At 35.2% G+C, this 28,000-nt stretch overlaps 1 protein-coding gene across 9 annotated transcripts; it reads left to right on the forward strand.

Moving 5' to 3' along the window:
- Positions 3,627–27,724, forward strand: LOC109829986. Of its 9 annotated transcripts, none has more exons than XM_020397101.1 (12): positions 3,627–3,801; positions 5,556–8,084; positions 8,438–8,567; positions 8,670–8,758; positions 9,333–9,577; positions 9,823–9,909; positions 10,022–10,121; positions 10,524–10,728; positions 10,810–10,966; positions 26,975–27,035; positions 27,129–27,306; positions 27,384–27,724. In XM_020397101.1, the coding sequence occupies exons 1-11, from the start codon at positions 3,715–3,717 to the stop codon at positions 27,288–27,290; spliced, it is 3,852 nt and encodes a 1,283-aa protein (XP_020252690.1). In that variant the 5' UTR covers positions 3,627–3,714; the 3' UTR covers positions 27,291–27,306; positions 27,384–27,724. The 9 variants fall into 9 exon arrangements, 8 of the variants coding, with proteins under 8 accessions (XP_020252690.1, XP_020252691.1, XP_020252692.1 ...); XM_020397102.1 differs by having other exon boundaries at positions 27,129–27,224; XM_020397103.1 differs by having other exon boundaries at positions 8,438–8,555.

The raw sequence follows: 28,000 nt of genomic DNA on the forward strand, positions 1-28,000 counted from the left end.
AGATTTATGGAGTTGCCGAACACATGAGTCATTTTTGAGACTCAAAATCATTTATTTTATGTTAGGCCTATATTTTGAACTATTTTATTCTAGGTCTTTATGTTTGACCCAATCCGTTTTGTGCAGGAGTTCTTAGATTTTTCAAGTATTTTAGTTTTTGTTTCATAACCGTCAGAGATATTATTCAGAATATTTTATTTTTCAGTTATTGAACTCTGAGAGTATTCTAGAATTTTTAGATTTTTCAGATTTCATTTTTCTCTTCGATAAGATTACTCTACACAATTTTCTTTCAAAATTTCTTCTAATATAATTGAGGATAATAAAGCTTTAATTTATAATAACTGAAGCTCCAATAGAGCTCAAAATTTCTTAAAATAGGTGTTGTTTTTAAGGGATGTTTTTAGAAAAAACATGAGGACGCTTTTAAAAACATTTTTTTTTTATTTTTTGTTGTTTGTAGTCTTTGATATTATATGAACCTTTAGTTTTTTTACAATATTGTCATATCTGTCCTAAAAATATTTTTTTTACTATTAATAAATAAAGTTATGTTTATGTTCGTCATTTTTTACTTATAACGATATTTATGCACGGATTTATACCCCTTAGCTGTTTTTTGAAGCAGTGATTACATATATACCTTCTAAACAATTACTTTCAATAACTTATATAAGTTGGTTCTATATATTGTTTATGTAAACAATTTTATCGTTAGCTCCTGCGAATATCAATCGGCTCATAGTTCCTCAAATCATTGAAATTGCTCTAGTTTTTTCAGATCCTAAGGAGTCTTGCAATTCGGTGACACACCAACAATCAAAGACACCTCAGCTCACGTTCTTTTGAAAAGAGTGGTTTAGAGGACATAATCTAATCTAATCTAATACTATTATAAAAATGTGTTGGTATGTTAAAATATTTCTTCCAAAAATACCCTCCAAACCACATACATGCATCCATAAAACACATACTTGCATACATATAAACACATACATATACATACATACATTCTTAATAATAGCATAACTCTCCTATTAATTGTCCACTAATATTAAATTCTATTTTTTGTAATCCTTCCACTAATCCAATATTAATGTTATCATAAATTTTTTTAAGATTGTAAGTTATATTTGATATAATAGCTGAGAATTGAATGCACACACATATGACAAACTACCCCTCCACTAATCCAATATTAATATTATCATAAAAAATTTTAAGATTGTAAGTTGTATTTGACATAATAGCTGAGAATTGAATGCACACACATATGACAAACTAATAATATATGTTTCAATTTGCAAACGAAGTGTCAACTTAAAATGCTTACATGCATACATTCTTAATAATGGCATAACTCTCCTATTAATTGTTCACTAATATTAACTTTTATTTTTTGTAACCCCTCCACTTAAAACGCACATATGACAAACTAATAATATATGTTTCAATTTGCAAACAAAGTGTCAACTTAAAATGCCATTAGTACATGCATTCATGCATACTTGAAATGAGAGTTAAAATTTTAATTGTAGTTTTTATTTAAGTGGCAATTATAGTTGACTGTTACGTAATCCAAAGAGCCTACTTTTTTTTATTTATCATAATAGTCCTTACTTGCAACCTATATAAATTCACTCATTTAATGATTTAGATTTACACTCGCCTCTTACAACCCTAACAGCATCCTATACTAACCCCATGGCTTTACTATGATATTATTTGGATGATACAAGCTCGCCAGTGAAAACATTATTCCTTCAGAAGAGATAACGACAAATGGGGGTGAAGACAATTGAAGTTATGCTGAGGAAGTACTGAGTTTTACTCGGGTTATACTTTATACTGATGTGATTGTTAGACTGACGGCTATATACGGATTGAGGATACGATTGAAACAAGGAAATGTGGAGAATTCGGATTGAGGTTAAAGTTTAAGGTCTTTTTTTTTGGGGGGGGGGGGGGGGGCGTTTAATGAATTTTTTTCTATTTCTATAATTATTACTTTGTACTTAATTGTGATTTAAGAAAAATATTGCATTATCCATGAACTTAGTAGATATATTTTGTGTAACATGTTACTAATTATATGATAATAGAAAAGAGAGAAGGTGAAACTGAGAATTTTATTTTGTTATAATAGAATAGCAAAAATAAAGATAATTAATATAAACTGGAATAACATGACACACTTAACATAAAAGTAAAGAACAAACTTGGAATTTTTGTCTTTTGTGTAAATTTTTTAAATATAATAAGCATATTATAACCTCCCTAATGTTAAAATTATATTCTAAATTTGCACATAAAACTACCAGTAGTTATTAAATGTCATTCCTTATCTTAAATTATAAAGTAACTTCCTGACTATAGCTTCGCAGTGACAACCTTGATCGAATATGTAGGATAGGTGGGAGGTGGTGACACACAACGACCAATCCTGAAAGACCACTCTTTCGTCTAAGGATCCCTAATCGCCGCGGGAGGTGGTGACACACAACGACCAATCCTGAAAGACCACTCTTTCGTCTAAGGATCCCTAATCGCCGCACTGATCATTCGAGGGGGGGCGGGACACTGCGAGGTGCGTAGTTTATCTGGGGCGGATGCCTCCTAAAGAGTAACGGAGGTGTGCGATAAATAGAACTATGTCTTTTAATATTAAAAAAATTTGTATCTTTTGGGTATTCCATGATTTACCAATGTTCACAAAATAACCCTGAATTTTTCACAAACAACCATGGATCTTCATAATTTTCTCAAAGACCATTGAAATTTCATATATTTATAGAAAAATACTAAAACTTCATAATTTTTTACAAATAAACCCCTATATAGTTCAAAACTTAAATCTTAAGAAGATTGAAAGAAGTATATGATCTAAATTGTAAGAAAATTACAAATAAGTCCTCAAATGTTGTTATAATTACATTCAAAATGAAACTCTTCCATTAAGTAAATAATAAATTGTGTAAAGTATTAGAACATAAAACAAATATGTCCACGTGCGTTGCACGTGCACTATACTAGTATTTCTAAATGATGGATCGAATTGCAAGTCCCCTTATCATTTGAGGGATGTATGAGCAATTTCAAAGGAATGAAGCGACTATATGAAATTATTGAAGATTAGAGGGGCTAATATCTAAATAACCAAATATATATTAGGAAAACATGAAATAATAATAAGACCAAGACAAGAGTATCACTTTAAAGCAATGGAATTTTCGAGGTGTGATAAATGTGAAGCGTGTTTGTAGCGTACACGCTCCAGTTTCAAAAATGATTTTCAACTGTCCTTTTTTGCTATTTTCACCAGCGAGCTTTTGGTAGTTGAAGGACCCACAACAACACTCCGAATTTGCATGGCTAAATTAAAAAAAACTGTACGTGCCTTTGTCTTTATTTGCAGAAGTGCGGAGCTATTTTCTGTTGCAGTCCAAATAAATCTAAAATATTACATCCATAGACCTCACAAACCCGATCTCGCAAAAGGCCAAGGGCAAATTTTGACAAGTTAGAAAACTGATAGGGTTTAATTTGAAAGAAAGTACAAATCGAAGGGTTTTTGATAATAGCAACATATAAAATCCCGAGGCCCGAGTACTTCGCTCTCCCTCCCTCTCTCTCTCTCTCTCCAACCTTCAACAAAAGATTTTTTTTCCCTTTCTTGGTAGCCAAGTTTTGATCTTCATCCAAAATTCTTCAACAATGGCGGTTGATTCCGGCTACGAGAAGTCGAGAAAGAGAAAGAGGAAGAAGAACAAGAAAAAGCTTCTTGTTGGAGAACACGTAGAGGTGATTTCTTTTTTATAAGTTCTAATAAGTATATTTGGCTAACTTAGGGTTTTGTGCGTTTTTGGCTTGATGTCCAAATGGGGTTTCTCGTAATATTCTGATTAATGCTTATCCGAATTTTCAATTGGGTAATATTGGTGTTTTCCAATCATAAAAAGGATTTTTTTTTCTCTCTCTCTCTGTTTTAGTGCTTTATTTTTGGGTTTTAATGAAAATTGTAGCCTGGTAGTTATTTCTTTTTAAGGCAATTGTTTTCTATTGATCTTAAAATCTTTCTCCTTTTATTTAATTGTGCGTCTTTGTATATTTCCCCCCATATTTGTGCTTAGATGTGAATATCTATTTATGTGTTTCACTTGACATTTATTAAAGAAAATTCCATTAAAAATTTTCCCCAAAAAAATCTTTTATTTTTTTAAAATGTGGTTAAAATGCCTAAACCAATTTACAATCTTAAGCCATGAGATATGTTTGTGGTTGCTGATTCAATTGTAGGAATTATGAATCATTTCGGCTGTGCAGTGGGATGGGTTTTTCCTTTTTTTTTCCTTTTATTCTATATCTTAATCATATGTTATCTTAAGTTGTATGCTCTGCTGAAAATTTCTATTCGTTTTTTTAGTATACTAGTATCATTTTAATCTTTTTGTGTTGGCAATATTGCTAATCCCAGAAGTATTTTAAAAAAAAGGGTCCCAGAAGTATTTTATTCTGCAATGTAACATGCAGGTTGCAGGGGCAGAGTTATATGTTGGACAAATTTCGTAAACCTACCATTTTGGACAAAATTACTATAAACTATTTTTATTTGAAAACAATCCCACAAACTTTCAAATCAGAAAAATACTATATACTCTCAAAAAACATATATGGTAGCTTTTTATACCTGAAAACCCTTAGTAGTTACTGAACAGTAACGTTTGTTTTTATTTTTTTTTAAATTTATGTTATTTTGTGGTTTTCTCTGAAAATAGTTTGTAATATTGGTGTGCAAAGCATTAAACACATACTGTTCATGTTTTTGTGAAACTTATCTAAAAGTGCTAAGTTTGTTGTACACCACGCCGTAGCCTTGCTTTTAGCTTTCTTAAAGTACATGATTCCAGTGTCTCTATAGCATTTTGTGTGGCAACTATTTATTTGCTCATGTTTTTAGTTTTCTTCTGTTCTTTTTGTTTTGCTATTTGACGCTATTATAATATTTTAAACTCAGTATCACCTTTTATAGCCCATTTTTTGTGTTGTACAGAATTGTAATCTCAACCGTGCACTGATTTACAATGTAATATTTTGCATCCCGTAATCAGTAAACATTGGGTGAACCTTTAATGGTTTTATAGCCTTTTGAACAATTGTTTGATTCTCATTTCCGTTTGGACTTTCCTTTGTATAATTTAGACTCATTTTTAGCTACCATTTTGGACTTAAAAGGACCTCTAACTCTATTTTGGCAATTCTTTCTAATTCTTCTTTATATGTTGCTGTTGCTTCTTAATTTTGCACAATCTCTAATGCTGAATTTTTATAACTTCTAAACATTTCAACGCTATCGTTGTACTCATTTATTCAATCTTGAGTAGTTAAGCGTTTCTAATTTCCAATTGTTCCCAGTTCATGTATCATCTCTCCATTTTGGCATTTTTATTTATCGCTTCTGTTACTTTATTCATCTTACTCTTAACAGTATAATTGAAATATGTCTCCAAGAAGTCGAAGCCCTTGTATTCTTACCCTTATGTTTGGTATTACCTTAGGTCTTATATTCTGATGAAGGGCTTAAAGGATCCTGGCACTCGGGAATAGTTATTGAGTTAGAAGAAGGCACTCGGCTTGTCGAATATACAAATCTTATGAATGAGGACAATTGCTCCTCACTTATAGAATCAATCCCCGTGTCTCCAGCAATTGAAGGACAGATTGTAAAAACACAAAAAAACCACCATGGCAATATAAGGCCTTTACCACCTCATTACGAAGTCCAAGAATCCGAGATCAAATATGGGTTGTGTGTTGATGCCTTGGTGGACGATGCATGGTGGGAGGGCGTGGTATTTGATCAGAAAGAGGGTTCAAAAAAGAGGTTGATCTTTTTTCCTGATCAAGGTGATCAACAAATGGTGACTCTGGATCGATTGCGTCTCACCCAAGAGTGGAACGAGGTTTCTGGGCGTTGGAAGCCTCGGGGTGAGTGGATTTTGCTTCAAGTGCTTCAACCATTTGAGCAGGAAGAGGGACTGCCAGTATCTATTAGGGAAATTTGGTACGATTTGAGAATTACAGCTACATTCTCAGAGAAAATTGGAGTGTGGACGTTTGGATCTCGTTCTATCTGGCACACTTTGGTTTCAGAGATAATACAGGAGCTGCGGTCTGTTGTTCTTGGTGTGATTATTTTAAGCAGTCCTGCATTTTCTAGATTACATCCAATCAATTATTGCCCTTTGTCAGACAGCCCTTTCAATGAAAGGCGTGCTTCTGGGAGTTTTTCTCATGTAGACATAGAAAACGTGAAAGCAGACGGTTCAAGAAGTGGTTTAAAGAATTTTCATGCTATTTATGATCAGAAGTCTGTGGGGGAAGTCTGTGGTTCTATTAGTTCAAGAAGTGGTTTAAAGAATTTTCATGCTATTTATGATCAGAAGTCTGTGGGGGAAGTCTGTGGTTCTATTATAGACGCCAGCGAGACATGCAGAAGGGCTGATTATCAAGAAGCAAGGCATAAAATGGTTGATGGTAGAATAAGTGGGGGAGCCAGAGAAACTTGGAAACCTTTGGATCTTGAGGTCTCATATTATCCTGAAGCTGCAAAGATCTGTGCACATGAACTTTGGAGAAACTTCATTTCACCCGATGATAAAGCTGAAGATGTAAAACTGAAAGCTAGGACGCATCTTTTAGCTATTGGATGGAAGATTGAAACTAGAAAGGACGAGAGGATGGTAAGGTTTTATTATAAATCACCCGAGGGGAGAAGCTATGCTTCCCTCTATAGAGCCTGCTATGCATTGTTAGAGGGGCAACAAAAGAGGAAGCAAAAGGGCAGAAATGACCTGATTCAAGGTTTGTCAAAGAGAAGCAAATATTGGAGGGAGGATTCTAGGCTTGACACAAAATCAAACAGGATATACACACAGAAATCTCAATCCTTATCCAAAATGATTGATTCTGGCACCAACAAGGAGATTTCATCCAGTGTCTTTCAAGAGTGTTGGCCTACTAACCATGCCATGTTAAGCGAGAATGATCTGTTGTCAAATGATTTTGAAAATGTCTCTCTTGTGTCTGATGATCTTGAACCAGGGAGGTTCCCGGAAGCGGTATTAGAGTATAAAAGGTACTTGGATTTATTCAGGGCTGAAGTTAAACATGTTACATCACGTGACATCAATATGATCAGGTTGAATGCTCGGAAACATCTCAAATTCATGGGATGGAAATTTTGGATCAAAAGACAAGAAGCAAATAAGCTGTTTATAACTTCTCCGACTGGAAAGGCTTTTCAATCTCTTTATTCGGCTTGTGTTGAATACTTGAAAGAAGAAAATCTCAATAACAATACTGATGAGGCATCACTAAAGAGGGCCGGAAGCAGAATTGTAAATCTCTCTAATTTTTCAGAATCTGGGGAAAATAGATCTGATAATTTGGTCATGGAAAGAAATGGGAAATTGAAGAGAAAGAAAGAACGTTGTCATTTTGCTTCATTTCCATCCACATCTTCAGCTTCTCCATCTTCTGCTGTTGAAAATTCAAAAAGAAAGAAGACATGCCAAGATAATGAATTAAGCAGTTATCTCTCCCCACAGGAAACACAGTCAAGGAAAAGGCCGCTACAGAGATCAGTACAAACTTCCAGCCAGCGTGGTGCGGGAACTGTGTTATCTTTGCTGATAGAAAATGACATGGTGCATCTAGGGGATCAAGTAAGCTATATTCGTAAGAAAGATGGACAGGTTTTGAAGGAAGGGAACATTGCAGCTGATGGGATAAAGTGCACGTGTTGTAAAAAGATATATAAAATTAGCAATTTTGAGGTTCATGCTGGAAGCACATACCGAAGACCTGCTTCCAGCTTATTCTTAAAAGACGGAAGATCGTTACTGGAGTGCAAGAAGCAGATGATACAATATAATAAGCCTAAAGCCTTTCGACGCCTCCGAGTGAAGGGTGACTGTTCTGAGTATAAAAGTGATGCTATTTGTACTGTTTGTCATGATGGTGGTTCACTAGTTCTATGTGATCACTGTCCATCCTCGTTTCATCTCAGCTGTGTGGGTTTGGAGGTAATGAAAATTTTTTTACTATAAATTTTTGGGACTCTCTTATATATAGTCTTGTTATCGTTAATTTAATGTGTTTACTGCAAAGCATACGTCACTTTGCTCAGCAGAATGATTTTTTTTTGCTTGCAATGCATCATGCAGTTTTTTATCATTTCCAATATGGATTATTCTTTGCTACTTTATCTATAAAGATGTTCCAAGTATCATCATTTTGTATTTATTTTACTAATATTAAAGGATTGAATGGTCCATCTTCCTAAGATCAGTATGCTAAGTTTAAATATCTTGTTTACAATAAAATATTTGTTTACAATCTCATATTGTGAGCTTGAGTTATCTTTTTTCTCTTATAGAGTGTGCCAGAGGGAAAATGGTTTTGTCCATCCTGTCAATGCAGAATATGTGGCATGAGTGAGTTCAATTATGATGCTGACCAGTTCTCCGAGAAGACAATACTGTATTGTGATCAATGTGAGCGTGAATGTGAGGTTTTTTTAATCTGTTTTATCCTCCACATTCCCTTTTTTTTCCTGCATCCTGAATGTTTTTTCGAATGTATATGACGTTCAATTTTATGTGCTGCAGATCATGTTGGGTGCATGAGAAAGAGAGGGGATAAAACTTTAAGTAGTTGTCCAGTTGGAAATTGGTTTTGCAGTGAAAAATGTTCAAAGGTAGTTCCATCTTCCCCCTTCTCTGCATTCTTGCTGAGTATTGATTATGGTATGTTGCATATGCATTTGCACAGGCCTGATATCACAGATCACAGATATGGAAATGTTATTAAATGTGCATTATAATTATAAGCAAATATAATCATTAATATTTCACTGCTAGGATCAATTGATATATGTTTCTTTATATTAATGTGTAGTGTTGACAATAATTTTACGAGTCTAGTTGTAAACTATATCACCTTGTGTTATTTACATGTTAACTTTTAATATGCAAGATTCCATTAATTCTTGTACCAACAAATACTTAGCTCCTTAATAGCACAAAATCCTTAGGGGTATCTAATCATTTCTATATAAACTTTTTCTGCCAATGCTGCACTTGCAACTTCTACTCGATAAACATGCTTACTTCATTATCAAAGGTATACGCTCTTTAATGCTGGCATTTGCCTTTTCTTGTATAGTTATTGCAGTCAATGTATTATGCAATCTACATTTTTAAGTAAAAAAAAGCTTACCACTGTAACTTCGGAAAGTTATAGTATATAATTTGCTAGTGGCCACTTTGCAGATATTTCTTCATCTGCGACAACTTCTTGGGGTATCTCAACCAACAGCTGTAAAAGGGTTACAATGGACTATTTTGAGATCAAGTAGGGAAAATGGGGTTGATAACTTGCAATTCGATGCTGAGACCATGACTGAGCATGAAAGCAAGCTCTGTGTTGCGCTTAAAGCACTGAAAGAATGCTTTGTCAGTATTACAGAACCTCGTACACAGAGCGATCTTGTTGCAGATCTTCTATTTAATAGAGAGTATGATATTTCCCCCGCATTATTATTTTTCTTCAATTTGATTTTCTGTTGAAGTTATTCTTTATACCAATCTTCTAAACTATTATTATTTAATATCTCATTCGTTTCTTATTTTGGGCTGCTACAAATTCAATGCTACCTTTCCCTTAATGTATAATACCATTTTATTTCCTAAATAAGATATTTGTTCCTTTATTCTTATTTGATTGAAGTATCTGTTACGAACTTTCTCGCTGATCCTTCAGGTCAGAGCTAAGGAGGTTAAACTTTTATGGATTTTATACCATGCTTCTGGAAAAAGAAGATGAGCTAGTATCTGTAGCTGTATTCAGGTATTATTTGATATATTCAGTTAGATATCATTTATTTGGTTAGTTCATCATTCTCCTTGGGTAGAAATTTTGAAGTATAAACTAATTATGGTTTCTACGAATTCTTATTTAGGGTTTATGGAGAAAAGGTTGCGGAAATGCCTCTTGTTGGTACGAGATCCAAATTTCGCCACCAAGGAATGTGTCGCCTTCTTGTCAGTGAACTTGAGAAGGTATTGCAAATAGTAACCCAGTCTTATTATCATTAACAAAATTATGCAAAAAAAAGGATGCAAACAATTTTCCTTTGCCTGTGCTTCCTCGTCCAATCTGGGATTCTTTCAACAAAGAGCATCTAACCGTGTTTAATCAAACTATTCAATGTGCATCACTGAGTTACTTATTACTTCTAAGCTTTGTTGAAGTTCAGTTCTTGCAATTATCCACCTAGATTGGGCAAATGTGTGCTGTTTTAAGAATAAACTCCAAAATCATGAACTCAACATATAACAATGAAGTGTTGATACTGGTTCTAATGTAAATTGTTTAGAATCTGGATGGGAACTACCTTTTTAGCCATGACTTAGTAGTCCACTTATGTGATAACCGATATGTTTTTATGTGTTATCATCCAGTTGCTTTCACATTTAGCGATCAAGAACCTGGTATTGCCTGCAGTTCCTCAGCTCTTACAGACATGGACATCTTCCTTCAGATTTAGCAAGATGACCAGTTCGGATAGATCGAGCCTTTTGGAACACACAATTCTGTACTTCCAAGATACTATAATGTGCCAGAAACTCCTAGCAAGAGCTCCAACAGTTTCCATGAAGCCAGAAGGTATTTCTGCTCAAGATTACCAGCTCTCTATATCTCTTCTAGTGATCAGGATGAAATTTTCATCAGTGCTTGCGGTTTCAGGACAGTGCAAAAAGATAATGGACATATGCAATAGAAGTATTGAGATGGACTCTGAAATTGACAATAATGTTTCTGAAGCTGGCCATTCTCCGATTAGTACTTGTTCAAAGCCAATCCAGCAAGAAGAACCACAGCCTGAGCGGAATGGCCTGGTAAAGTATGTTCACTTCCTTTCTTGGAATTAGTTATTTTTGTTAAATACAGGAGTCCGCTTCATTGGTATCATTATTCTTATCACATTAACCTGTGGGTTTTCCCATAATGTTTGAGAAATTGGTGCTATTTTGAGCATGAGCGACATGGACTTCTGATAACTTTTCCCTGGTTGGCAGACTTGCCTTCTTTAGATATTTGCAAGTCTAGACTTTGCCTTTTAAGGTTATGCAGGTTTAACTCCAGTAGTCAAAAAGTATAGACTTAAGTGAAGTGACATGCAAATACATCCTTGTCTTGATCTTGAACTTCATTTTTTTTAAAACCCTTCTGAACCGTTAAGTAGCAATTACTGTTAGTCTAGGCAAGGTTTTGTGACATGTAGCCAAATCTACCCAACACTTCTGTTTCGGTTGTTGTGCTAGAAACATGACATAACAAACGCAGGACGTTCACATCATGATCACACTAATCAAATTAGACAAAAAAGAAGTTTAGAATTACCTCAATTGCTATCCCAACATCTCCATTGAAATCCCAATATTTTTTTAAAGCTTCCTCAAGAGAAAAACCTCTAACCGAATCCACCCATCACCAAGAGGATGCAATATAAAAGAGATAGGAACTCTAAAATTCAATTTAAGTCTCCTCAAACCTTTTTCAAGATCCAAGTACTACTTATAGAGAATAAGTTTCCTCCAACTTTACTTTGGACACAAGTACTACTTGGCTCTACACTCTCTTGCTTTTTATGGTAATTTGCCTCTCCTATTATTAGGCAATGGCAAGCCATTAAGTTTTCTTTTCTTTCCAAAGTGGGACTATTTCTAAAAGAGAACAAGAGACAAGCTAAAGGGCAAGTTGTAAGCGAAGGAGGTTTATCATCACAAGCCAAAATAGTTGTTCATAAAAATCCTTTTTAAATTGTATATTTCGTATTTCTACAAATAGAAATATTTATATTCATTTAATCCTCCTATGTGGCATTAGTGGGACCAATTGGGTTCTCATGTCGAGAGCTAATTGTTAATCAAATTAATTCTCAATTAAAATTGATCAACAATTTTAATTTAATAGTCAGGTCTGTATCCAACCAACTGTTCATAAAAGCTTTTCCATAATATGAGAATAAATATTTAGAAAATATTATCTTATATTTAGTCACTTTCAGTATCAATTGATTTTCTTTGGACAATTTAATTGAGCAAGACAATTCACCTATTTGCTCATGCCTAAAGTAGTAATTCCCATGAACAAAGATTTATTTTAAAATAACAATATGATAATAAATATATATTTTTTTTTTCAAAACCACATGTTAACATGGTTTGTACCTTCAAGAGATATGCATAATAAATTTTACTCATTATAATGAGCATACTAGATCTTATATAGATATTCATCATTTCCCAAAATGAAATCTAGTATCCGAATCCTTTAGGATTTTAGCACTTTCAAAGCAAGTTTAGCCATCACATCAAAGTAAATTAAATTACTAAATTGGATATGACAATACGATCATGTGACAATTTGAATTTTCTATCTCTTAAGTGATATATCCTAAAAAATTCAAATATGGTCTTATACTACACACATTACCATGTGTGCTCACTATGTTCTCCCAGGAAGTCCCTAATCCCCCAGTCGTTGAGACCCCCCTATGACTCTTATGTTAGTGTTATGCTTGATAACCTGATACAGCATAATTATTCTTTACTAATTATAAGTCTAAATACAAATTTAAGTGATCGTTAGATCATATCTCCATGCAATTGATCATTCACTATATATGATCTTACAAAATAATTTTTAGTGTATAATAACATTTATATGTATAACAACCAAAGAATATGGGCAACCATAAAATGTTTATTAATACTCATAAGTACTACATAAATTGCATTAGATGTAAAGGGCACATTATACTACACTAGCATGTCGATCTTATAAAGAGGCGTGACAGCCGATGATGACAGTGCATGGTATGAATGTTCCTTTAATGCATGTTTTTTTATCTGAGTTATAGATGGATGATCAAAGAAGACGGAGCTTCATCGGAGGCATGGGTTGCAAGAGCGTGAATAGAACAAGATGTGTGTGTTGGAATGTTGAGGTAAAGGAAGTGAACATTGACAAAGTTATTGTTCACGCCAATGAACTGTATGGGTTACTATTCAACCAATGGACAAGAATCCAATTTGGGAAGAGAGGGAGAAGGGGTTTTGTAAAGTTAGGTTTTGGTTTTTTTAAACTTATTTATTTATAGTCTTCTGTGGATGGAAAGAGGTCAGGTGATGTTTTTAGTTTGGGATGGGGGGATTTCTCTTGAGGAACTGATGCGGGACAACAGAATTTTTTTAGGGATTTATGGTGGAGATTTGAGAGATTTGGGGAAGAGCAAGGAATTGGGAAAAACTAGGATTTGGAAAGATAACAAAAAAATTAACAATTTTAACAAGATATGACCACGGATCGCAACCCGGGTCTTAGCTTCATCACCATTGGCTCAATCTTAGAGGTCAAATCAATTACCCAAAGTTTCACAAATATAAACAAAATTTTCTTCAAATAATCATTGCCTTTATTTTATAAAATTTACTTCTTTAAATAGGCCTTCAACAAGTACAAGTTCACTCCTATATCCAATGTGTGACTAAAATTATTGAGCAAATACAATAAAGAGGAAGTAAAAGTAATACTAGCTAGACTCCCAGCCTTTGTAGGGTCTGACTTAATTATATATATCAAGTGTAGGATCGTGACCCTTAAGAATAGAGTGTGTTCTTATAAAAATTTGTGAAAACTTTACACTTAAACTCTAGAGGGTGAGTTTAAAAAGTAGATTATAAATTGCAAAGAAACAGGCAATCTCAGAAAGTGAACATCACAAACACAAGCATGTATACTGGTTCTACCTCCCCGGTGTACATCCAGTCTCCAAGCAAATCCCGCTTGAGATTTTCACTATGATTTTAAAACCTTATAAAATCACAAGTAAACCTGATTAATTTGTAAAACCATGCAACTTGCAAACCCAAATAACAATACCATGCCAATTGTAAACCGACCTCTAGACCAAGAGATCAACCCCTCTCACAAACCGAGAGAATCTTTCTTTGAAGCAAGTACAAATCCAAGCCTATAAGCCTTGAATGTGTTGTGAACGTGTTTCTCACTGTGCCTATAGGTTTTTCTCTCTGAAATTTGCCTAAACACTTAGTATGAAATGATCAAAGAACATAGGCTATTTCAGAACTTTTATTCTAAGGCAAAATCTGAATTTTAGAACACTTAGAATGCACAAAACGTTTAATCTTTTGAGTGCAACACTTCTTGATTGTTTTCTGACCTTTCTCTCTGTGTAGTCAGTATTTTTCTTAGTGTCCGACTACTTTGTCTATTAGTCGACTATGTAAAAACAGAAAGTCTGGAATTCAAATTCAACTCTTATTAGTCGACTATAATGCTTAGTAGTCGACTAGTCTGTAATGACACAAAAACTGATATTCTGTCTGTGTCTGTTGTAGTCGACTATTCATGCTATTAGTCGACTATTAAGGGATAGATATGAGCTATATGATATGTTTTAAGTCTCACTCAGTATCTATTAATTCTAATGGTTAACATAGGGGATTTTTACTATTAACCAACACACTAAGCATGTGTTAGTGTGTTCTAACACTATGTGTGTGCATTTGTGTGAGTGATTAAGGCTTGTACATATTTCTAAGCAAAGAAATATAAAATTATATTTTAACAATAAAGTATATCTTTTTTTTTGCTTCATTTTGCATTGAGCCTCATTTATGTCTTGAGTATCTCTTTGAATATAATTGTTGATTTAGCTCTGGTACTGCAAAATAAATGTTAACATATAATACACACAATATATAATATTTGTTATCATCAAAACAAACTAATCTTGGGGTCAAGATTCCTAACATTCTCCTCCTTTTTTATGATGATAAATATATATATATATTAAAAATTTTAATCCTCCTACATGAAATCATTAGATAAAATCTTTTACTCCCCCTGTATCAAAGCATTAGTAAAAAGTTTTAAAATTTAAAATTTTCTATATAACCCGCCCTTTGTCATTAGCAAAAAGAAATAAACATAATTCTAGTTAAATTCATTTTTCTTTTCTCGGGTACCTTAATAAAAACATTACGCACTTTGGTACCCTTTTTATATTATATTATTAGGATTAGCCCTTAGGAATCCAAATCCACTTAGAATTTGGTTTCCATTTATTAACATAATTATAATTCTTTAAATTGCATATATTTTTCTTAAAACTTGAAATATAATCATCTCTTTCATTTAAGCAAGTACCTTTAGGTACCCAAATGTACATCGATTTCTTATACAAAGATACTTTATAAGATGATGCAAAATGTGTTCTATTAACATATTCATTTTTCTTGTGAACATATCCTAATCCAAACTTTTGATTAGAAGACTTTTGAAAAGATAATAAATTAGTCAAGTCTTCTTTTCCTTTGTTGAATTTGTTCACATTAAAAAATATCTCTTCATATTTGAGTTTAAAAGAACACATTTCTTTATCTAAATCTGAAATACGAGTTATTAATTTATCACATTCAGATTTTAGATAAATATTATCATTAGTCAATAATTTATTTTTAGAAAATAAATTATTATTTAGTTAATTCAAATTTTCAACTTGTGAAGAATTTGAAGATACTAATTCTAAGTTTAATTTTTAATTTTTAGTTTTTAATAACTTATAATTAGATTTCAAATCCTTATATTTAACATAAAGTTCATTGAAAGCTTCTAAAAATTCATCATTATTAAAGTTATCGCATACCTCATCTTCTTGTGCCATAAAACACAAGTGAGCGGATTCCTCTTTTTGTTCTTCTTCTTCTTCGGAAGAAGATGAGTTGCTATCATCTCATGTCATTGCCAAAGCCTTCTTCTTTTTATCTTTTAACTTCTTGAAGTTTGTAGATTTTGACTTTGACTTTAGAAGAGGATAATCCTTCTTTATGTGCCCTGGCTTATTGCAACCATAACAAATAAAATTATTGTTAGTATCTTTAACCTTTTTATACTTACTTTGGATAAGAAACTTTTGAATTTTCTTAAGAGAGCATCAATGTCTTCATCATCTTCATCCGATTCATCGCTATTGGAAGATGTATTTAAATCAATGATTTTCTTCTCTGGTTGTTCTCTCTCCCTTCTATCTTGAAGTTGTACTTCATATGCCATTAAATTCCCAACAAGATCTTCTAAAGTAAGTGTTGAGAGATCATTGGCTTCTTCAATTACTGTTGTCTTTTTCTCTCATTCCGGTGTTAGTACACGAAGAACTTTTCTCACCATCTCCAATTGTGTGTACTCTTTTCCAATACCAATTAGAGAGTTGGTGATGTCGGTGAATCTTGTGATCATTTCAGTGATCATCTCATGTTCTTTCATTTTGAATAACTCAAACATGTGCACAAGAACAGAGATTTAAGATTCTTTAACTTTGTTTGTACCTTCGTGTGTTACCTCTAATGTATGCAAAATTTGATGGGCTGAATTGCAAGTAGACCGCGATTGAACTCATTTTCGTCCATGGCACAAAATAGTGCATTCATCGTCCTTGAGTCCAGATTGACGTTTGTTCTTTGTACTACCGTCCATTCGATGTATGGCGTTATTGGCTTTGTGAAATCAGATTCTACAATGGTTTATAAGTCATAGCCAAGAGATTGGAGGTAGATCTTCATCCGGCACCTCCAATAGTTATAGTTTGTACCGTTAAAGAGAGGTGATCGTTGTGTGGAATGCCCCTTTTTGAACTGTGAAGTATTTAATGTACTTGATGATGCCATCTTTCACCTTGCTCTGATACCAATTGTAGGATCTGACTTGCTTATATATATCAAGTGTAGGATCGTGACCCTTAAGAATAGAGTTCGTTCTTATAAAAATCTGTGGAAGCTTTACACTTAAACACTAGAGGGTGAGTTTGCAAAGTAGATTATAAATTATAAAAAAAAGAATGATATTCTCAGAAAGTGAACATTACAAACACAAGCATGTATACTGGTTCTACCTCCCCGGTATACATCCAGTCCCTAAGTAAATCTCACTTGAGATTTTCACTATGATTTTAAAACCTTATAAAATCTCAAGCAAACCTGACCAATTTGTAAGACCATACAAATTACAAACCCAATTGATAACACCATACTAATTGTAAACCGACCTCTAGACCAAGAGATCAACCCCTTTCACAAATCGAGAGAATCTTTCTTTGAAGCAAGTATAAATCCAATCCTATAAGCCTTGAATGTGTTGTGAACGTGTTTCTCTCTGTGGCTATAGGTTTTTCTCTCTGAAATTTGCCTAAACACTTAGTATGAAATGATCAAAGAACATAGGCTATTTCAGAACTTTTATTCTAAGGCAAAATCTGAATTTTAGAACACTTAGAATGCACAAAATGTTTAATCTTTTGAGTGCAACATTTCTTGATTGTTTTCTGACCTTTTTCCTATTTATAGCCTCTGAAAAGACATTTTTAAACCCAAATAACACCTTAAAACGGCTATAAACAGTCATATATTCAAAATCTATAACAGTCAGAAAACTATCTTAGTAGTCGACTACTCTGAGTTCAGACAAACTTTGTGTAGTCAGTATTTTTCTTAGTGGTCGACTACTTTGTCTATTAGTCGACTACTCTGTAAAAATAGAAAGTCTGGAATTCAAATTCAACTCTTATTAGTCGACTATAATGCCTAGTAGTCGTCTAGACTGTAATGACACAGAAGCTGATATTATGTCTGTCTGTTGTAGTTGACTACTCATGCTATTAGTCGACTATTAAGGGGTAGATATGAGCCGAATGATATGTTTTAAGTCTCACTCAGTATCTATTAATTCTAATGGTTAACATAGGGGATTTTTATTATTAACCAACACACTAAGCATGTGTTAGTGTGTTCTAACACTATTTGTGTGCATGTGTGTGAGTGATCAAGGTTAGTACATATTTCTAAGCAAAGAAAATGTAAAATTATATTTTGACAATAAAGTATATCTTCTTTGCTTTATTTTGCCTTGAACTCATCTTTGTCTTGAGTATCTCTTTGAATATAATTATTGATTTAGCTCTGATACTATAAAACAAATGTTAGCACATAATACACAACATATAATATTTGTTATCATCAAAACAAAATAATCTTGGGGTCAAGATTCCTAACAGCCTTCTCAAGATCAAAACCACATATGAGCTGAGGCAACACGACGGCGGCGATGAAAATATGTGCGAAGTGGAAGCTGTGCGATGTCTTCATCAATTCCCCCGGGGTGGGAAGAACTCGACCCTGTCGAGTCAGGCTCTGACCCTCATAATACTCCAATAGATCCGGAGCCAGACGCTGCAGGTCCTCACGAGTAATCCATGTATCATCAGATTCATGACAACCTTTCCAACGCACTAGATATCGTCTGCAACCATCATCTCGGGTGAAGATGATTTGATCATCCTGAATGCTATCAATATGTTCAGCTGTAAATTGGACAAAAGTAGTAGGCAGTGGTGCTAACGAGGGTCTCTCAAGGAAAGGATCAGGGATAGGCTCATCAAGGTCCACAAGTGGATTTTCAGGGTCAAAAGGAGGACCTTTATAAGCTACCAAATCTGTAATATTAAATGTCGAACTAATTCCGAAATCTGGAGGTAAATCGATTACATAGGCATTTGAGTTAATTTTTTTTGATAATCTTAAAAGGTCCAGCACTACGAGCATGCAATTTCTTGACGGCTCCAGGTGGAAACCGTTCCGGGCGAATCCAGATCATTACATAATCACATTCCTTAAACTCGATATGTCTTCTATGTAAATCAGCATGAGACTTATATTGTTCATTGCTTTCTTGAATTTTCTTGTTGATTTCTTGATGCAAGTTATGAATGTGTGATGCAAATACAATTGCTGACTCAAGACACCCTAGGATGATGCGACATGGGAATAAGGTCTATAGGCTTCCTAGGCTTGTAACCATGCACAACTTAAAATGGACTCATGCCTACTAATCTATTGACGGAGTTATTGTATGCAAACTTTGCAGTAGGTAACAAAATATTCCAATTTCCTAAATTCTTACCAACCAAACAGCGCAAAAGATTGCATAGACTCCTATTAACTACCTCGTTTGATCATCAGTTTGGGGATGAAAAGCAGACGAATACTAAAGTTTAGTCCCCATCTTGTGCCATAGAGTTTTTCAAAAATAACTCATAAACTTCACATCCTTGTCAGATACAATGGTTTTGCGCAAACCATGCAATTTGACCACACCATCAAAGTAAATTCGAGCAATTTTGGAAGCATCAGACGTTTTGTTGCACGTTAAGAAGTGGGTCATCTTTGAAAAGCGATCCACAACTATAAAAATGGAGTCATGTTTTCTGATAGTCTTAGGAAGTCCCAACACGAAATTCATACTCACATCCTGCCAGAGACGATCTGGAACCGGGAGAGGTGTGTACATGCCAGTGTTTTATTTACGTTGCTTAGCTAATTGGCAAGTGCGACATTGTCCTATTAACTTCGCAACATCTCTTTTAAGGCTTGTCCAGTAAAACAAAGTTTCTACAGCCTCTATAGTCTTTTCAAGACCAAAATGATCAACAAGGCCTCCTGCATGCAATTCCCAAACAAGATAATCTCTCAAAGAAGTACGGGGAATGCATAACTTGCGAAATCGAAATAAATAGCCATCTTGGAGCAGAAAGCCATCTATCTCGGGAGTCACTCCTTTTAAAGAAACAAAAATCTCTCCAAAGTTGGGACATGATTCATACTCCCCTTTGATTCTTTCGAAACCCACTACATCTGCACTCATTTGGTTTAGAAGGCGAGCTTGGCGACTTAGTGCATCAGCAACATTGTTCTCGACTCCAGCCATGTGTTTAAGGGTATAAGTGTAGTCTTGTAGAAATTCAACCCATCGAGCACGTCTGGCATTGAGTTTCTTCTGAGAGTTAAGATACCAAAGGGCTTCATTGTCCGAATAAATAACGAATTTTTGGGGTAAAAGATAATGTCGCCAATGGCGCAATGATTGCACAACCGCATAAAACTTCTTATCGTAGGTAGAGTAGTTCAGTTTAGCACCACTAAGTTTTTCACTAAAGTAGGCAATAAGGTGCTTCTCCTGGCTCAATACTCCACCTATACCAATGCCCGAGGTGTCACACGCGACCTCAAACACCTTAGAGAAATCAGAAAGTCTCATAACAGGTGCATCGGTCATTCTTTGCTTGATTTCTTTGAAAGCCGTGACAGCTTCTTCGAACCATTGAAATTCCTCTTTTTCGGACAATCTGTAATTGGGGTCATAATAGCACTAAATTCCTCGATAAATCGCCTGTAAAAAGTTGCGAGCCCATGAAAACTTCTTACATCTCGGATACTTCAGGGCTCGGGCCACTCTACAATTGTCTGAACCTTTTTAGGATCAGCAGAAACTCCTTGAGAAGACACAACAAATCCCAAAAATATAACTTGATCACTCATAAAAACGCATTTTTTGGGATTTGCAAATAGCTTCTCTTTCCTCAAAGTGAGACATACTTGATTAAGATGGTCAATATGTTGCTCTAGCGACTTACTATAAATTAAGATATCATCAAAATATACGACCAAAAATTTACCCATAAAAGGTCGTAGTACCTGAGTCTTAACTCACATGAAGGTGCTGAGAGCATTTGTCAACCCAAAAGGCATAACCACCCACTCGTATAGACCATCTTTTGTCTTAAAAGTTATTTTTCACTCATCCCCTGAGCAAATCCTAATTTGATGGTAGCCACTCTTCAAATCAATCTTGGAAAATATGGTGGCTCCAGATATCATATCTAACATATCATCTAATCTGGGAATAGAAAATCGATATTTCACAGTGATTTTGTTGATTGCTCAACTATCAACACACATTCTCCATGATCCGTCTTTCTTAGGGATTAGTAATGCCGGCACATCGCACGGACTCAAACTCTCTTTAATAAACCCCTTAGTCAACAGTTCTTTAACCTGCCTCTTGAGTACGTCATGCTCAGTTGGATTCATTCTGTAATGAGGTAAGTTGGGAAGAGTAGATCCTGAAACAAAATCTATAGCATGTTGGATGTCACGCATTGGGGGTAGAGCGTCCGGAAGTTCTTCCGGAGAAACATCTGCAAATTCCTTTAATATTGGAGTTACCGTAGAAGGAATTTGTTCTTGGGAGTTCTTGGTAATCTCCTTAGCAATAAGGACAACAACGGTAGACCCTTTAGCGACCTCCTTGTCTAGAGACTTGGAGCTGATCAAATTTAGTGTCCTTTGGTTATTAAAGGAATCGGTCCGTTTAGGAGCAGGTTGGGGGGGGCAGGTCGCAATGGAACTAATTTGACCATCTTTTCATCATGGACGAATGAATGTGTGTTTGATCGTCCATAAATAATGACATCTAGATCATATATCCAGGGTCTACCTAAAATGATGTAGCCAACATCCATGGTAACAATGTCACAAAATCTTGTCTGAATAAGTAGCAAAGTGGATCGGGACACGACATCGCTCTTTAACCTGAATGGACGTAGTATTCACCCAAGATACTTTATATGGTTAAGGATGGGGAACATGCTTCAATCCAAGTACAATCACCATGTTGGAGGCGACGACGTTGACGCAACTCCCATTGTCAATTATGACTCGATAGTTCTTATCATTGATCTTTGTGGTTGTGTGAAAAATTATAATTTTATGCCAGTCATCACTATCCTTAGGTTGAGCGCACCTCACAACACTAAGTCGATGGGAAACTTCGTCCACTTTGTTGATCGAGGGTGTGTGCACGCTCAAAAGACATCCTAAGATGGCCTCGGCAGATTCATTCTCCCAAACATCTTTATCAGGGTTGTAGACAATCTCCTCTAAATCATCCTGGTCACTGTCTGATCGAGTCTCAACAATTAAAGTTCTTGTTTTACTTGGACACTGAGCAGCAATATGACCACCCCCTTGACACCTAAAACATCGAGTAGATTGAGCCGATTTAAATGACTCGTTGTAAACTCTCTTACCTTTATCATCTGGCTTCTGCGTGGAGATACTAGATCCAGTTTAGGATTGAGACTGGAGTTGACTAAGTGGGGACTTAATAGTGGTGGCCTCATTGGTGTTATTCCCATAGTCTGTGCGTCTAGTGAAAGGAGAGCCTTGTGATCGATCTAAATCTTGGACAAGCTGATAGGCTTGCTCTAGAGTGGAGATGTCTCGCACAAAGAGTTCACGCCTAAAATCTTCCCTAAGTCCTGAGCGAAATCTAAACAAGACTATAATGTCAGATTCATTCTCGCCACACCTAACCAGAAATTCATTAAATTTTGTGATGTACTCCGATACTGGCCGATTGTCTTGCGTTAGGCGTTGCTTGTATGACACAGGTAAATATTTTTCTTGGAATTTCAATTTCATCTCATGCTAAGTTTGTATGGGCTCTTGCCTCCTAAGAGTTATCAGTTTCTCAACGTTAGACCAATATTGCCTAGCCTGACCCACTAGCTTCATTTTGGCAAATCGAATTCGTCTCTCATCTGACATTTTATACCAACCAAAATAGTGGTACATGTCTGACATCCAATCGATAAAAACCTGAGGATCCAACTGGCCTTCGAAAGTGGGTGTCTCTAGTTTAACGTACTTCAGATGCATCTCATCTGGGTCAAAGGGTGAATTGTCCCTAGATGTGCGATTTCCAAGATGGTTGGCGTGAGGGTCTATGTAGTCATGAGGTTGATGGGATAATGTCTGGTTCGAGATCCGCCATCTTCATCATGTTCATGAGGCCTATCCGTTACTCGGTCCAAACGTTCCCTCGTCTCTCTCAAATCTTGTTCAACAATGTCAAATCGCGCAGCTAAGGCTTCTATGATTTTTGTAAGACTTACAAGGTTGGGATCCATCTCGGAATTGGGATCTAGAAGAGAGTATTGTATCCTACTACGAGTGCGCATGCAACAAGTTAGTTTCTAAATACAATCTAGAGGATCTTAATAATAACGATGTAGTGATGTCCTAACTAATCTTCGCCTAAATGCAATCTATCAAAATGCAAAATCAATTCTAACACCTAACATGATGCCAGATAATAATGTGGAACGCGATTGGAAAATGAGAAATCGACAATGAGATCAATTCGCAATGTTCAATATGTTATCCTACGGTTTGTTACAAATTAGACATCAATTATTTAACTTGGGATAATTATATCGACAACAAGTCCATGTTGATAATATTGAGCAGTAAGATTGTAGCAATATAATTAACCAAACTAGATTTGGAATAGTTCTAATTAAAAATTGAGATCTAGTACCAATAAAGGTAAAACAGAATCACACACTAACAAGTTTAGTGGACAGCCAACAATTTTGATAGCATGTGAGATGAACCGATCTAAAAGTGATTGCAACAGTTTCCAGATCAATTAGAAAGACGTAGAATCGATGATATTAGAATTACCTTGATGAAGATTCGCTAACAAACCTTTGGTTGATGGTACTGCAGGCTGCGAGTTCAGGATGATTGATGTTGCTATTTGCTATTGTTACTTATTTGCTGTTGGTGTTGCTGGCGATCGTTAAGGAGGAAGATGAGCTACTCGTAGCAGAGTAATTCTTTAGCAACACGCTCTTAGAGGAAGATGAGGTTGGAATCTCGTCGAGGCCCGATCCGATCTTGGAGGAACTGATCGGCATCAGGGAGTCGATTAGGGCTTCAATGAGGCCGCGCGAGTCGTCGAGGGGGTGAGATTGTGATGTTGTCGCGACGGAGGGGAGATGGAGGTGGAGGTCGAGAACGACAACGGAGTGGGCGGCGACGACGACGGGTGGAGTCGAAGGGTCGACGAGAGAGAAGGTCGACGGGATCGGGCTGTCATCGATGTCGTTTGGATGGAGATAGGAGGGCGAGGTGGTGGGCGTTGAGGTGGTTGTTGGAGATGAGGGTGAGGGGATCAGATCTGAGAGGGGGGGTTGACTTTCCCTTTGACCTGAAATTTTCGGATCTGGCTTTTTTTTTTAAACTACAAACCAAAAAAGAAAAATAGAACAGGTGAAAGGAAGAAAGAGATGGAAAAACCTGAGATGGAGAAGAATCTGGTTGATCTACTTTTGCTCTGATACCAAAAATGATACGGGACAACGAAATTTTTCTAGGAATTTATGATGGGATTTGAGAGATTTGGGGAAGAACAGGGAATTGAGGAAAGCTAGGGTTTGGAAAGATAACAAAATTAATAATTTTAACAAGATATGACCACGGATCGTAACCCGGGTCTTGGCTTCACCACCATTGACTCAATCTTAGAGATCAAATCAATTACCTAAAGTTTCACAAATGGAAACAAAATTTTCTTCAAATAATCATTGCCTTTATTTCATAAAATTAACCTCTTTAAATAGGCCTTCAACACTACAAGTTCACTCCCATATCCGATGTGAGACTAAAATTATTGAGCAAATACAATAAAGAGGAAATAAAAGTAATACTAGCTAGACTCCAAGCCTTCTCAAGATCAAAACCACATATGAGCTGAGGCAACACGACAGCGGCGGCGAAAATATGTGCGAAGTGGAGACTGTGTGATGTCCTCATCAGGAACAGATTTTTGGGATGAAGATGGTTTGGATAAAATATAGATAATAGAGGACTTCAAACCCAATGACAAATCAAATGCCACAAGCACTTCACATGCTTAATTATTTTCATAACTATAAATTTTATTAGTAATGATTTGTCCCTCGTGGAGGATGCAAGTCTTAGTTATGGAAGAGAAAAGCTAATAAAACACATTTGAAAGTACATCAAAATCCTAATTGAATAAAAAACCTACAAAACTAAAAGATACAGTTGAATAATAAAAGATTACAAATAATAAAGTCAAAATTCTACTAAAATAAGTAAGATTCTAATAAATCTCAATTGCACCAAATTGACGGTCCACGATCATTCTACATCAAATCTTTCCTCCTTGGAAACAACTCATTCTCAATCTTTAAAGTTGGGAGAACATAATGATTTCATTGATTGGTGGAAAGTATTCTTTCACAAACTGCAGGATCTTCAGGAGTATTTGAATAACTCAATATCAAGGCGGTGACAGGAGATATAGAATGATAAAATCTATTATCGAATTATTACAAATTGGAGGTATCTCGAAGTTCACTTTAATTTTGGACTCAGGCACTGGGTTTGATTCGAGCTAAGCTTTGGATTAACCTTATGCTCTTTTTTTTTGTTCAGGCTGCAGTTCGGGCTCGGGACCTGAGTGTGTCTTCTTATTTGCTTCTTCTTCTAGCTCCAATCTAGACTCAGGCTCTAGATCGATCTTTTGATATGCATATGCTTTTGGGCTCGCGATAAGATTTGGGCTCTGGTTTAGAGGTGGAGCCAGTAAGGAAAAGGGGAGTCCTTTTCTAGCCCACAAGTTTGAGTTCGGTCCAAAATTAATTATGAGAGAGAGTTTTGGACCAACCTAGGTGGGCTTAATTTAAAGCCGAATCCATTAGGATGACAATGATACCAAAAAAGTACAATATCATTAAAAAAAGATTGTAATTGCAGTGGATATCTTGAGTCCGATCGGCATCAAAAATAGAAGAGACACGTAATGAATTTTGGGATTCTTTTCCCAATTCAATTAAACTTTGATCAATTTCTTTTAATTTTTTCCCCCAAATTGAAGAGCTTAAGTCATCATTAGGTTTTTGGAGGTTTTTCATCAATTCTAGAGACAAAAATGGTGTACTTTATAAACCACAAAGGTACAATTTTTTGCTTCTCATTCTCATGATTATTGTCTTTATTGGTTTTTTATAAATCCTAGAAGTAACTAGTTTATTTAATTATTTATTTAATTATATCAACATATTATTTTTTAACATGTTGGCAGTTAATATATTTGTGAAACATAAGAAGCTAAAAAAAGTGTATCAAATGGAGAAAGTGGTATCGGTGAGGGGACTAATTTACCTTCAATTTTATTTAGCTTTTACTTTAATTTATCTTTATACTCAAATACAAACGCTATGTTAGTGTTTTTATGTAGTGTTTATAGTATTTTTTTTAATTGGGTTTTTGTAGTTCAACCTCCCATTTTACTTCTGGTGCTGGCTCTATATTGAAATAAAGTTCCAACTGCCGGTCCAAATCTAACTGGAGTTGAGGCACTCGTGTTGCTGTTGTTTCATGCTTTGAAGAGAGACAATAATATATTCTAGTTGGTCAGAATATCATATTTTCCAACCAAAATTTTATTGGCTTCATGCTAGATAGTTAAATCATAACCAAAATACTTTGTAAGCCACTATTCGTGAGCTTTCGTGAGCTGCTTCCTTAACCTACGCTTAGCTCGCACGCGCACCCACACAGATACATACATACATACTTCTGACATCTCATAAATGGATAATATATCTTCCATAGCTGAACGAGGCACTCTTGTTGACTTTGCTTCCGGCTTTAAAGAGAAACAATACCATTTTATAGTTGGTTGCTAGAATATCTTTCTTCCAAAAGAAATTTCATTTGCTCCATGAAGGGATAGCTGAATGAGAACCTGAATAATTTCTAGACTAATATTCTTGAGCTGCTACCTTAGCCTACACTTGGTGTGTGTCTGACATCTCATAAATGGAAAGTATATATCTATATTGTCCACCCAAACTTATAAATGGAAAAATACATCTCATAAATGGAAAATCATATGTTTCTTCATTTTCATAAAATCCATGAACTTAAGATAAATACCAAAGTTGGTGGTTTGAAATCAAATATGAAGTCAAACTTTATAATCACATTAACTTGTTAGTTTTGCTTCTCAATTGAAGTAGTCTGCTTAAATTTTTTATCAATCCTAGTTCAAATTGTCATTCAAACCTCTTTTCATTGGTTTGTGAACTATATTCTCATTAATGTGCCCTTTTCAGAGCTCCTCTAGCAAATCTTATGGGTAGCAATGTTTCAGGGGATATGTCTCCAATTCTCGCGGTGTGTTCCTTAACCTTAACCTACGCATTCTTGTTGTACAGCATCTGCACATCCTTATTGGGATGGTTAATTGACATATAATTCAATTTGCAGTTGATGGTGCCAAACACTTTCAATTCCAAGATTACAAGGAAGCCTCATGCATACATTCACAGGGATGGCTCTATGACACGACACCTAACCAAGAATGTAAATAATGGAGTGGAAAATACTTTCAAATACTTCTACAGGCGCAGGATGGCGAGCAACAACTAGCCATTTTCCACCTAGAGTAGTTACCTTTTGTCATTTCAGATTATATAATTTCTACTTAGAAAGTTTTTTTTAAACGACTTGTTTCTGGTGCAGGATGATACTAGCAAGTTGCACAGGAAGTTTTTTGCCCGATACCTAATTACAGTGAAGTAGGAGCTGCACATATAATGCCGTACAACGCTAGATATTGTGATGTAATACTTAACGTTTGCATTGCGATTCTTATCGTCCAATTTGGTTCTAATCACTGTTTATGGATCCAGTTATTGCATGCTCATCGCTCACAGGAGTACGACTTGTACTAGCTTCCCCCTTTTGTTACCATTTTTCCCAATGTTTCGAGCCTTCGCTAATAGTAGTAAGTAAACTCACTCTAAATGTGTCGATATCTTACTCTTTGATGAAACTTTATGTGAACAGGTTATTTCTCTTTAGAGTTTCTGGTTATGTATGTGAAATGTGGATATTTCATCCTTTTTCTATTAACGGGTAGATGTAAATTTTATCCTAATCACTACTCATGACTAGGACTGGATGAAACATCTAACAAGTGATTGTGAATTCCAAATTACCTAAGGCTGACTAATTAAAAATGAGATGACCAATAAAATTAAATTTTATCAAAAGAACTTCAGAACGAACAAACGTTACTTCATTAGTTTTTGTTTAGTTAATTGCTTAATTGATTGGATATTCATAAGGGGAAAGCC

The sequence above is a fragment of the Asparagus officinalis genome, chromosome 2 (genome assembly GCF_001876935.1).
Source record: "Asparagus officinalis chromosome 2, Aspof.V1, whole genome shotgun sequence".
NCBI lineage: Eukaryota > Viridiplantae > Streptophyta > Magnoliopsida > Asparagales > Asparagaceae > Asparagus > Asparagus officinalis.

Coding starts and splice junctions, on each gene's coding strand:
- LOC109829986 (XM_020397101.1), top strand. CDS start 3,715: ATGGCGGTTGATTCCGGCTACGAGAAGTCGAGAAAGAGAAAGAGGAAG. Junction 10,122..10,523: donor TTGTCAGTGAACTTGAGAAG/GTATTGCAAATA, acceptor GTTATCATCCAG/TTGCTTTCACATTTAGCGAT. Junction 10,967..26,974: donor GAGCGGAATGGCCTGGTAAA/GTATGTTCACTT, acceptor TGCCCTTTTCAG/AGCTCCTCTAGCAAATCTTA.